This window comes from Amia ocellicauda, chromosome 19 (assembly GCF_036373705.1).
Source record: "Amia ocellicauda isolate fAmiCal2 chromosome 19, fAmiCal2.hap1, whole genome shotgun sequence".
Lineage (NCBI taxonomy): Eukaryota > Metazoa > Chordata > Actinopteri > Amiiformes > Amiidae > Amia > Amia ocellicauda.
In genome coordinates, this window is record NC_089868.1 from 11,925,734 (window position 1) to 11,939,167 (window position 13,434).

At 38.5% G+C, this 13,434-nt stretch overlaps 1 protein-coding gene across 1 annotated transcript in view; it reads right to left on the reverse strand.

Annotated features, from left to right (window-relative positions):
- The window catches only part of col24a1 (collagen type XXIV alpha 1), a 111,986-nt gene that overhangs the window by 60,553 nt on the left and 37,999 nt on the right, over window positions 1–13,434 (reverse strand). The window contains exons 9-14 of the mRNA XM_066691927.1: window positions 13,108–13,161; window positions 12,306–12,350; window positions 9,694–9,747; window positions 8,437–8,481; window positions 6,159–6,212; window positions 5,440–5,484 (exon numbers count right to left, since the gene is read on the reverse strand). Coding sequence (XP_066548024.1) covers window positions 5,440–5,484; window positions 6,159–6,212; window positions 8,437–8,481; window positions 9,694–9,747; window positions 12,306–12,350; window positions 13,108–13,161 — 297 coding nt within the window. The remainder of the gene's footprint in view (window positions 1–5,439; window positions 5,485–6,158; window positions 6,213–8,436; window positions 8,482–9,693; window positions 9,748–12,305; window positions 12,351–13,107; window positions 13,162–13,434) is intronic.

A 13,434-nucleotide genomic window follows, 5' to 3' on the forward strand; every position in this document is an offset into this window, starting at 1 on the left:
GTGTTGGCACTAGCTGTACCCTGAAGGCCAGACCTCTACATTTTCAAATGTAAATATGGAGAACAGGTTTTTGCACTATGTTGTCTGAATGTATTATAGTAATGATTTTCTTATGAAAGGCAATACATAAAATAAAGATTGCCATTGTTCAAAGCAGTGTAAATGACCCCTCTTTAACCATATACATAACTCCAAAACTGGAAGTACTGCGCAGGTCTAAAATATGTCCAAACCCCTCTTCCAGAACATAAGGCATGAAGTCTGTCTCTTTATCCCATACCAGTCTCCTCCAAACTGAATCCAAATGGCACTGATAATACAAAAAATAAGTAAAACCACTTGCTGAAAGACTACAGTTTCAGAGCCTGCTTCACATTAAAAAGCTTTTTTTGAGGATTGTCACAGGCTTGTCCCGACTGCATAGCTGGTGGGTCTGAAAATCAGAGCAGGCAACACAGATTTCAGGAACAAAGGCTGTGAAAGAGTGCTTTGTTTTTGCAATTCTGTTCAGGAAAGCTGTGGTTTGACCAAGACTTGCCCAATACCTGACCACAGTCAGGAGAGTGTTTGGAAAAATGATTCACTGACTGGGTCCTTTTAATCTGATTTTGATGCTGGGCAAACACAATACAGCTGTTAGTTAATCCTTTTATCAGCTGTGGAGAAAAATAAAAGTTTATCCTCAACGCAGGATGGTACACTCCTCGGCTGCATTTTTACTTTCAGGGGAGCTTAGAAGCAGACAATCCTAAAATAGATGTAAACTCAGATGTGCTGAGGGGAAAAGAAAGAATTGCAAATATATCAATATCAACAAAACTCAATTTTAAGTCTTCTTTTTTCCTACTAGGTGAAAATATAGCCAAATGTCATTATTTAAACATGTTTGGATTTTCCTTTCTTTCATGTTTGATGTCATAGGCAAACTCATTGTTTCATATTTGACTGTCCATCAGTCAGAATCAGACGGTTGGGGGTACAGGTGTAACACCAACACCTCAAGATACATATAGAGGAAAAATCTCTATGTCTTGCTTCCCATGGCCCTCAATATACTTTTATTTTTCTGCCATCACTACCATGGCAGCTTCCTCTTGACTAGTGGCCTACGGGGGCTTCACTGCTTCTTCATGGAGGTGGTCTCTCAGCAACTCCACATATGCCTACCCTCAGAAAAACATAGAAAGCAATGACCCTGCTGCAGCCTAGAGAGGCTCGCCAAGTCAAGGGAGCATCCACTACTTGATGTGAGTCGGCCGGTCAACTACTGTTTATTTGTAATATCCATGACGTAACAAAAAGAAGGGATCCCATCCATGACACATCCAGCCAACATGCGGGTGGATGAGAAAGCTGGGGCGATACTTTACTGCACTGGAATTATGTAGCAGGAGGCTTTGTTTAGTCTTCACAAAGCTGACTAGCCACATGAAACAATGTTTAGGAATTGTTTCTCAACTGGTGAGCGATACAGAGATGAGTCTTGGATGGTGCATTCTTCAGCAATTTCTACACAAAGAGCCACAGGCAAGGAAAGCACCCACAACTGCTTTTTTCCTTTTACTTGTATCCACCACCCCCCCCATTCACAGCTGTCCAAAAAGTGACCTCTCTTGGGGTAATGAATGTTTTGATTAATGCCATCAGGCAAAAAAGAACAGAGAGGTAACTGGAAAGGTTACCTTATTTATTTCACACATTATATAAAAAGCCCATCCAGATTTAGTACATGAGGTGTTTGACAGAGTTTAAATTGTTGGTGCTGGAAGAAATGAATATGGTGTAACCAGTTTACTAAAGCTGTCCTCAATTTGAACTGTGAAAGAGGAAATGCAATATACAAGCGCTCTTGGTTTAAAATCAAACAAACGATTAAAAAAAAAAAAAAAAAGTAATCCAACTTAAAAATATCAGTAGACAAATCAGAGTGTTTAAAGCTTGACAAACTACTTCACCATGGTTATTTTATCGGTTAGTAACTATAGCCTTCTGCCTGCAAATCTAAAGTGGAAGACTTCAAAAGCTGGCAGCAAATTTGGCAATCAAATCTAGTTCTTGAGTGAGCCCATTATATGTTGTGAAATGATTAGTTTCTTCCAGTTGCCCGTGCTGCGTAACGTCTAGGCAGATTTTTTTTAATCGTGCACAAATGAAAAACTTCCAAGATATTGAAAAAATGTGGGCCTGGCGGTCCTATTTAAAAATGGATTCTAACAAAAACTCAGCAGCAAGAGCTGAACAAAAGTCGAGATGTGTTGAAATCAGTCTCAAGAAAAACAAACATGGTAAACTAGAGCTTTCATGAAATACTTTCCTGCTGGTAAAAGGAACTGTGTGTATTATCTGACTTCTAATATAATATAAAATGTATATAAATATATCCAAACTTCCCTTAGTGGTCTCATTGTTATAGTCTTACCATGTTCCCACTTGCCTGGGACAGCAATGGAAAATAAACTTTCTACACCATCAGAGTTACACTGTGTAACTTGTTGAAATAAAATCAACTCCTTCTTTCAAGATGATACTGCCAGAACCCACACTGCTCTTGGAAAATATACATACATTTTACAAGTGCCGTCGGGCATGGATTAGATGAGACAAACCTATCATTACCCCTGCAAAATGTCCTACTCTGGAAGAATGAGAGTGCTATAGCATTACCAACTTTAAACAAACATTAAAAAAGCACACAAAAGAAAAGGAAAAAAAGGAAAAGGGAGAGGAAGAGTATTTATTTAGGACCTGCTTTATTATAATAAAAGTTCACAACTTGTTTTTAATATTAACAAAGTCATGATTAGAAGCGATCGGTTTGGCAAGCTTTTGTGTCTTTGATATAGCAGTTTAACCCTATAAGGAAAAGTCAATATGTAGGCAAAACTACACAGAATGTCTTCAGACTGTTTGGAAATTACTATTTGAGTCATTATGAAAACAGCAACGTGAAGAACAGTATGGAAATCAGATCAAACTGTAGAGTTTAATGTATGATGTGTTACGGAAAGCGGAGACATCCATAACAATCCCCAACGACTAATAGTTTTGTTGAAGATGAGAAGATCTTAATTGCCAATCATCTCTAAAATGGAATTTCTACCAAGAATTTTGGGTCACATATAAAAATATTTACCATGCACAAGTGTTTGAAAATGTATTTCACCGAGTTATATAAGAGATGTATTATTCTACCTTGAGGTAAGTGACCCTCAGGCAAGTTAAGACTCATACAGAATCTGTTAAACAAGTTTGGCTCATTTCGCTAAAAAGTAAAAGTAACTAATTGACTGATGTTACTTGTGCATCTGGTCTTGGGAGACCTGACCAATTTGTTAAATGCAATGTAATGGTACATATCATGACTTTGAAAAGCTTTCTTTAAAAGGGTCTTGGCTGACAGGATAAGTACAACCTATGCTGAACTGACACACAGAATTATGGGACATATGCTTTTGATTCCCTTCTAGCCAGTTACAACTATAGGAGACTTGTTCCGGCACGACATTAGAAATTTTAGAAACAACAGATCAGATATGCCACCTAAAATAATTTACAGTTGATGAGAACTAAGTTTAATGAGTTTTCCATTTAACTTTTGGAAAGAACAAATGCAAAAAAACACAATAAGAGGATTGAACGTTTTAAACCCTCCCTCTACAGGCAATTGACACTGACAGAATTGTTATCGTTGATAAGCAGAAATAAAATGTATTAGAATGGCTTTAATAGGGTCTTTGATCTTGCAATGACACCATACAAAAACATTCAGGTACAATACTAAGCCCAATCATTGAATGCTTATTAAATTATCATGCTTACTGCATATAATTCACCACTGAGTTACAATCGGGTACATCTTCTTCAACTATCACCTAATCTTCTAGGTCAATTCGAGCTGCAGACAGCCTAAACCCAAGCTGCTGACAAAGTTATAAGCCAAATCTTAAAGACAAAAAGCAGAGCTAGAGACGGAAGTCCCTCTGCTCCACTAAGTGTGTGAGTCTGAAAAAAAATGGAGGCGATTCAATAGATAACTGTTAAACCTACTATTAAATAGAGATAGCCAGTGTCAACCTCAGAGAAAACTCAGATAAGTATTGTGATGCCATGCCGGGCGGCACACGACCCAAGAGACACTTTGCGCATTGTTGGATGTGATTAACTGATAGGTCATGCAACAAAATATGGCTGATGGTTTTTCGCAGTTCTTTTAGTTTCTGTAGCTTCCTATTAGAAATCTACAGTATCAACCCTCTTCCAGAAGTTCCAGAAAACCTCAATGGGTTTTAAAGGAGGGCAGAGACAGTCCTTGTTTGACTTGTTCAAAAGCAGGCCTTAGACGGCCGATTATAAAATCACCTAATTTGCTATTTCTCCAGCAAAGTAACATTCATTACTTTGTTTATCACTAACTGATATAATACGTAGCTGATTTATCGGCAAAGTGAGATATTTTTCAGTTGTTGTTCTTCAGGTAAGTACTTACAAAAGAAAAAGATTAAATGGAATAAATGTAGTTAAAATCACAAAACTTGGGTTGTCCTCCTCTAATTTTCACAATACAAAATGAATTTTCTGCCATCTGTTTGCTAATAAAACACGGATGCGCAGAAAACATTAAAGGGAGTGTAACCTAATAACTGTGCCTGAATGGCTATCAGTAATCTTAATGTAATAAGGACAAAGCATTGGAAGATCAATGTGGAGTCTGCTTTTGATAAAACTATGGCGTCGCATCATGAAAGCAAAAACGTCACTGTTCCTGTCACCAACATTCCCATATTGATGTGGGTGACCATATGTTTCCCGGGAGTGATGCAGATATGGAATGGTTTCGCCGAGATCCACTGGAGTGTGTCTATTCATTGTGAAGTTCTCCTTAGTCAGATTTCACCATGCGGGTTTTGTGTTCTTCGACACAGGATATCCTCTGGAAGGACGACCTAATGTTTTTAACTGCTCGTGCCAAAGCAGAGAACACAGAAATTGGATTTACTTGGCTTGCATGGCCTGCAGGCCAGACAGTGAAAGATTAGTTTTTTTGTTTCTCTTCAGATCTCCGGTCTCATTTGAATGGCCGCCAAGCTTTAAAAGTTAAATCTGTACTGCCAATATCTGCATATGCTTGGAAATACGACGGCCATTTACAGTCGTGAAATTCAACAATATCATAATTTGTTTTTATTTGGGAATCAAAATTCTCCAACTGGCACAATATATTACCTACAATGTAATGGTTTATTATGGTACCTGAACATGACAGACAATGAAAATGCATTTTGGAATTAAAATAAACTACACACTTTTCACATCCAGTTTTCTCAGTGACAAATAACTACAAGACAACCACTTTTCCAAATGATTAATGTGACCAAAACAGTAAAACAAATGGATTGCATTCAACCACATACAATCAGTAAGAACTTCTTTTCAACTCACCCGAAGCCCAGGAAATCCCGCAGTACCAGTTCCTCCGATAGGCCCCTGACAAACACAAACCGGGAATTAAAATGTGAAGCGAGACGTACACAGAACCATAAACAAGAGTAGTACATCTGGGAAAGCTTTACTTTTCTAAACACATCTCATAAATTTCTGTCCAATTCTTACACACATTCATCTCCTCAGAGCTTTTTTTTCCCAGGGTTTGAATAAGATAAAATAACTGACTTGATTGCCAGCACATTTTCACACTCATTTACTGTGTCTCTGGTGATTGTATTTAACATTCTTCACCATTTCAGGTCCCAAGAAATGCTAGTAAAGAAAGCAAATTATTGGTCACACGTTTCACATTAAGATTTTATCAGGGCAAGCTGTCTTTTTCACTAGAAATAAAAAGCTATTTGTTTTCTACCTTCTGTTTTGCACATTCTGTTTATAGATATTTAGAATATGCTGATACCATATTCTCTGGGTCTTATTTTGGACATCCAATAACACAAAAAGCAACAACCTGTGAATGGAAACCGTGTAAGTGAAAACTGCTGTGGGGATACAAAGGGGCGTATGATGTCACTGGGAACACGCAAGCCACTGAGGACACAAATGATGGTCTGGGTTTGGGAACTGGGTTTAAGTGGTTTGCAAATAGACAGAAATCTTTCTATATAAATAAAATAATAAAACATAAACAAACAAAAAAACAAGAAACTTACTGAAATGCCATCTGGACCTGGGGGGCCCCTTTCGCCAACATCACCAACTAAACCCTGGAAAGAAAGAAAAATATTCTTACTGGCCAATAATACGTCTTTATTTTCTCTTCCTGTCAAGAGTCATCAGTGCTGGTCAAAAATAAACTTTTGAAGACCGATAATGTCCCTCGCATCAAATGAGGCGCTTTTACACTACCATTTCTGATTCGGATTGGAATATTTGATCAGGATCAGTGGTGTTGCGTTTACACTGCCATTTTTATCAGGATCAAGTTTCAGCCGTCACAGGGATGCTCGCATGCGCACCAACATGCAAGTCCAAACTTCATTATATACATATATTAAATTAGTAATTTAGAACACAGCTATATCAAAAACTGTCATTTTATTTTGTTGCGAATTATTATAACAAGTAAAACCAACGCACTTTTGTATTTTTCACAGCCGAAATATTTTAAATTAAAATGCAATTATATATTTACAACTTAAAGTAACAAGCCATTTAGTGTTAATTTTAGTAATATTTTATTTATAATAAGGGAAGTAGGGTAGGGTCTCATCTGCGCCAGTGATGCGCGTCTGCCTCCTGTCTTTAAAACAAATGCTGCCGCACTAGCTTAATTAGCAAACTTAAAATGATATGTATATATTAAAATAGTCATTTACTTAGAACACAGAGCTAACAAGTAAAACCAACGCACTTGCATATTTTTTCACAACCGAAGCACTTAAATAAAAATTATAATTATAATTACATTGTAATGTTACTGTTAATTGTAATGATATTTAAGATATATATGTAAGATATTTGATTAATAATAAGGGAAGTAGGGACGTGTTCTCCTATCTGCTCCACTGACGTGAAGGCTGTTTGTTTGCCTCCTTTCCTCAAAAACAATCGCCGCCACAGTGCGTGCCAGAACTTGAGCCATCGAGCGTCATCGCTGCCAGGATCAAATGCTACCAATGCATTTGATCCAGATCTGTACCAAGCGTTTACACTGCCATTTTTGACCAGGACCAAATGCTACCGATGCAGTTCCCCAACTAGGACAATCATTGATAACCACAGAACATCTTTAAAGCTCTGTTGTCTGTTTAACAGCTTACAGCTTCTGTAGCCCTACTAGGCATGTATCTTGAGGGTCCAATAAAACTTAGCAGTGAAAGCAGTTAAACTTTGAGACGAATTATTAAGACATGGACCACCAAGCAACTTACACTTTCTTAACCAGTGCACTGTAATTAAACTACTACGGAAGAGGTTAAGAAACTGCTATGAGCTAAGAAAGAAAAATAAAGCCTACTAATAATGATGTTAAAACTGTGTAGTTTAATATTTTAACAGAATTAAAAGCTTTGTTATATGTTTTATTTGTTATGGGATTTCTAGCGAGCCGAGGACTGCCCTTCATTATGCTGTGAAACGCTGCTGTGTGCTATACAGAGGTTAATAAAAACCGTTGGTATTGTGTTGCTGTAAGGAGTCAGCTGTTATAGTCAGTACATGTCTTTTCTAAGGCCACAAAAATGCCAAAGTCAGATTTGAAATATGTCTTTAATGTAAATTTAACTACAAGGCATGAATTACCCAAATGCATTAAAATATTTTCCTTCGAGCTTCTAGCTTGTAAAAGGTTTTGATAATTTAGTACAGTATGATGACAGGCACGGTGCCAAGTTGCTAAAGTATCTACATGGTGGTGAATACTTATGCTGTCACAATGATGTTTAGTTCTGAGATGTTTTATAACTATTTAAAAGTGTACTGAAGGCTTATCATGTTGCACTTTTAGAAATAATATGAAATGTAAACATTGTTTTAAGTAATAATGTCAGTGCTTTCATCTGTATGCAAAAGCCATCCAACATGAATGAGTTTTTATCTTAATATTTATTTGTGAAAGGAATTAGGTCTAATTTTTTACCACAGCATCCATCACCCCTCTCTCACTTTATAGCGTATTAATATTTTCCTTGTCACCTCCATAGAGGCGTTTGCATTTCCATGTCCAGATCCCTTGGAGTTTAAACTAGTTTTTTGAGATTTGCTTTTGAAAGACTTCTACCTGTATGCTTATTCACTGATATAAAGCTGATATAAAGCTCTGAAAAAAATTAAGAGACCACTCCAAGTTCAGAAATGTTAAGTGGTCTCAATTTTTTCCAGATCTGTATAACTGTTGTCATTGTGACCTGGGATCGAGAGTAAACTCACACACACACACTGTTCACTTCTGTTTGGGATGATGTCACATAGAAAATGGGAAACACTTACTTGTCTTCCGTTGGGGCCTTTCTTCCCAGTAGGACCTGGAATGCCCTGTGGAAATAAGGACAACATTATATTGGGTTTCAGGTACAGAAACATTGTGTGTTTTGGGTGTAACAGATTCTAAACAGGTTATTTTCTGCACTCCAGATATACTTATTAAACTGTCATTGCAGTGGTATGCCAAGCCCATGAACAAGCTGCTGGAAAAATAACCGTTTTCAGTACTGTTTTCCGAGACATGCCATTAACTCGAAAGCAAGGTTATGGACTCTTTAAATGTATGATTTATGGCTGGCTGCATGGGATTTGACCGACTCAATTAGTTTAATGTTGTATCGCATTGCAGCTTCCTCAACACAGCTTTGTCAGATGCCTGTGGTCTTTGCTATGGGGTTGTTTTGTTTTCCTGTGACCTTAATACACATTTTTGTGCCCCTGCTACTGAGTTGAACTAACCAGGGACTCGGAGGAGAGTGTGGCTGCTGTGCATGAGGGAAATGAAGAGGAGGAGAAAGCACCAATGCATTCACTGACTGTATATCTGTCTATACAATGGCCCAGCTGGAACTGAATAGTTGAACCAATCAGCAACAAATTCCAAAACCAGCACCCGAGGGTGTCTTTCTATTTGCCAGAGGCTCTTTGCATTTCTCCAGTAGAACTGACCATCAGTGCCAAGTGAATTGAAGTCCTTATTTTATCTTGCATGGTTTTATTTTTTTTGTTTAATTAGTTACTCTCTCTCATAATAGCAATGCTTCACTTTCATTGGGTATCTAAGAAGTTGTAAAACATTATTTCAAAATAACTCCTTTTAACATTCACGTAAAGATATTAACTGGGGGTTGAAGCAACTGGCCCAGCTGTGTGGGCTTTGGCTGTTTTCAGACTCATTGAGTAGCAAAGGTCTTTTTAGCATAATAAGGTTGTCTTGCTATAGCAGCAAACTGAATGCTGTCGGTGAACAGGGGAGTAACAGAACCAAAACATCAAGGCCGCCTGCAAATATGGAGATTTGTTTATTTATCGTCAGCCAAAGACAAAACAGGAAAAAGTCTAGTCAAAGAGCAAGACAGAGAATATGATAGTCAGATGTGTTTATGTTGTGTGCCGCATCTCCATTTTATGCACATGATGATCTATCAGCAGCAGTGAACACATGGCACAGTGTCTTGCAGCTCCAATGGACTTGGGCCCATTTTAAGTGTTTCCACATTAAAGCTTGTCAAGATTTTGTGCTGCAGAAGTCAAACAACTTACTCTTTCTCCCTCCAGGCCAGGTGGTCCTGCCACACCAGGAGGCCCTATGAAACCCTGAAAGAGACACACACGTTACACAAGCATGAGGTTATTTTTCTTCTCCTAAGCTGCACATTTATTATTAGTATTATTAATGTACCCTGCAAAGGTTTAATTTTATTGTCAGTGCCTCACATCTTTCTCAGTATGGGCTGCCCAGTGTGTCGGTGGTTAGTTCAGTTTCAGTCAATTTCTGTTGTAATGATTTACATGACATGCATTTTACTAGGTTACTGCCTGCGGTTCACGTAGAGGAAGAAACTGACCTTACAGAATCTCTCTAAACGAGGCATGCATGTAGAGGCCAAAGTTTAAGGTTTAGCTTTTTTTGGCGGCAATATCCGGTGAAAGTTCTTCTCGGGCGACTAATCAACCGCCACTATGCAGAAATCCCCTAAATGGCACCTGATATCAATATGTTTCATGTACATTTTTATTTTGTATACTTCAGTGCTGATAAGCCCATTTCACAGGAGCTAAACATCACAAGAGGTAATGGGAGGTTGTTGGATCAATACAAATAGATCCGTTTTTGACTTTTGAATGCATACCTTCTCTGTGATATTTCTATCTTCTTATTTTACAGACATTGAGCTCCTATGTTAAATATGGCAGCCGGCCATATTTGTTAGACAAAATGAATTAAAACCCTACAAAAAGTCTTCAAAGATGTTATTCTCCCCTCCAGACTTTGGCAGTGACTCTGCAAAATTGAAAAACACATCCCACCAATGAAGGCCTGTTGATGTAGCCATATCATAGTAGGGTGAGGAGTTTCTACAGCTATATTTTTCTGAGCAGCTGCCATCCATTGGTTCAGTTTAACGTTCTTGGCCAAAGGCACATACAATAATGCGTAATAGAAGTATTTTAGCCACACCGAGCGAGTTTTAGAAAATACTGCGCTTTCCTGGGGTTTCAGTTCTTGAGAGCACATCTTGTGAATAGCAACTTATATAAACTGTGCATGTCTGGATGCTTTTAAAAGTTAAAAGTCTCAGGCAGTACTAAATATGGAAACCAGGGGGCCACCCAAAGCAGCTTCAGTTCCCTTCTCTGGCATTTCTTTTTTTCCCCTATCTCTACAGATCTGCAGATTATGGCATTATGATACTTGCTAGCTTGTTTTTTAGTGGCGTTGTGTTTATAGACGTTAACAAAAACAAAAGAGAAACAAAAATTGACATTTAAAGCCCAGGACTCAAAAATGCACGTACATTCCTGATGAACTGTACTGTGTAGTACCATCATTATTATTTGCGAATAGGCCTTAGGCTTTACCCTGTTCAATACAAGGAACAGAACTGATCACTTTCAACAAAATCTAAATCAATAGGCTTTAAGCAACAACAACAAATTAAATCCCCATACAGTACTGTCATATATAACCCTCTAAGTTGGTCATTTTGGGAGTACAGTCTTGACCCTTAACCCCAACTCTATGGTGCCTTCTGTCAGTGACCCCGTGGGCAAGCAGTAATTCATTTTGATGGTAATCAGCCTGGAAAATATGAGATCGCCAATCTGGTGCTCCTTCACCCCTGTGCAATGAATTCTGGTTCTCGATGCTGGTGTCACCACTGTTTCCACATCAATCAGAGACCCAATCGCTCATTCTTTTCTACTTTCACTTCACCTCAACACATTTTATATTGCCATTTCTTCTGTGCATATCACCCCTTCAAGAAAACCACAGATATTTACAGCTACTCCCCCACAGAACAGGTTCCATAAATTACTAATTGTTTAGATGCCTTAGTGAACATAACAAACAATAGACTTCAATTTGTTAAAAAATGAATCAATGAAATGGCCAATGATGTCAGCTGTGCAGTGGAATAGGACAAAAACTCAGATAGCCCTATGACAGCAATTTTTCTTTTTTTAATAGATTAAAAAAAAACACACACAGTGGCTCAAAGAATCCTATTAACACTGAAAGTGGTATGGAAATAATTTCAATTTTTGGAAGTTTTAATCAGTGTAGACAAAGGTCTATAGCCTGTAGCTGTCTGGTCTGTTTTTATGTTAACTGTGATCACACGTCTGCTCACTGGAAAAGAGTCAAACAAATCTGCGACGAGAGACTAGAGATAACACTCCCTTCGTTGCCTGAACAGCGAGGACCTTGACTGAGCATGTAGTGTACAGCCTTCTCACAGCCTGTGTATGTGGCACATTTCTCTCAGCCACCCCTTCCTTCAATTAGCTACATTACATACGTCGCCTGGGCCTTCAGTCCTGTCAGGTTGTGTTATGTAAGGAATCCAGCTGTGCTTTGGGCAGGATATATCCTCCGTCTCACACGCTCTCTTCCCCTGCCATATCCTCAGCCTAGGCCTGAAACTGAAGCATGCTGCCTTTCACCAAAGCGGTGCATTTTTGCGCTTCCCAAGGAAACTCGAGTGTTAAACATGTGCTTTGTTAAGAGTCCCGAGCCATAATAGGCCCTCACACAGCCCCAGGCTTGTCACTGTCTAATCCTTTCAGGAAATCAAATATTGCGTTTTACATTGCAGCGCAGAAAAGGAGAGGTCTTCAAGTCCACCTTAGCACGTAAATCTTTTACTTACTCGTACACCTTTAGGACCTGGGTTACCTTCTGGTCCAACCAAGCCCTGAAACAAACACAAGAAAAACGCTTATAAGTGGGTGGCATTGTTAAGGTTTACACAGCTACAAAAGAGTTATATAATCCTGTCCAAAAGAAGGGGGAAGTTCAGGATCAGCTACATAACGATTGCTTTTGGATTAAGGCACTTTTTATATATAAAAATAAATGATATGGCCAAATATAACAAATTAGCAAGCTGGAATTTTACTTTCATAAAGGAATCATTTTATTTACAGAGAAAGCATGTGTTTTTTTTTTACTACTACTGTTAAATGGAGAAGTCAGTAAGTAGCTCACTTGGTTTCATTTCTGAAGCTGTAAAATATTTCAGGATTGTAATAGTTTAATCCACTCAGTACCAGCTTTGACAAACGCTGTAACTGTAAATGTAGATCAAGTGGTTTAAATGAGTTCTCACAATGAAAATCCAAACCAGAATGCCTATTTGTTTTTCTTAGTTATGTCAAAAAACCTCACAAAATTATCTTTCACACATTCCTGTCCTATAGTTTCCAGATTAAGAAGACTACCAGACTAATTTACTACAGGATTATGGGTACAAATAAGGATAAATTCAAACACATATACAGTATTACATTTGTGTTAAATAGCATTACCATTTAATGATGATGTTATTTAGATATTCTCAGTAGTCGTAGTCGTACCAATAGCAGTAGTACCAGTATTTACAAACAACATCAAAAATAAGTGGTGAATATAGGGACACCCTGGAATAGGAATCTGTAGTATAGTTACTGCACCTGCCTGCCAGGGAAACCCGCTGCCCCAGCGATGCCTGGTGCCCCTGGTATGCCCTGTGGATGAAAATGAAAGACAGGATGAAAGAGGAGACATTGTCACATTCCCTGACTCTGCCAGGCAGGGAATAAAACGCACACTGTTCGCCCCTTCCCTCACAGCTGCCCCCACTTCCTCCTACTACTTGTTTCTGTGGCCCTGTGCCCCGACACTGAACACCGAGAGCCCGCTCGCTGCCAGACCCATTACATGCCACCAGTGCACCTGCCCTTGTAACTCTTTCTAGACTGTTTTGAAGAGATCCAAATGGCAGCTTTCTAAAGCAGGCA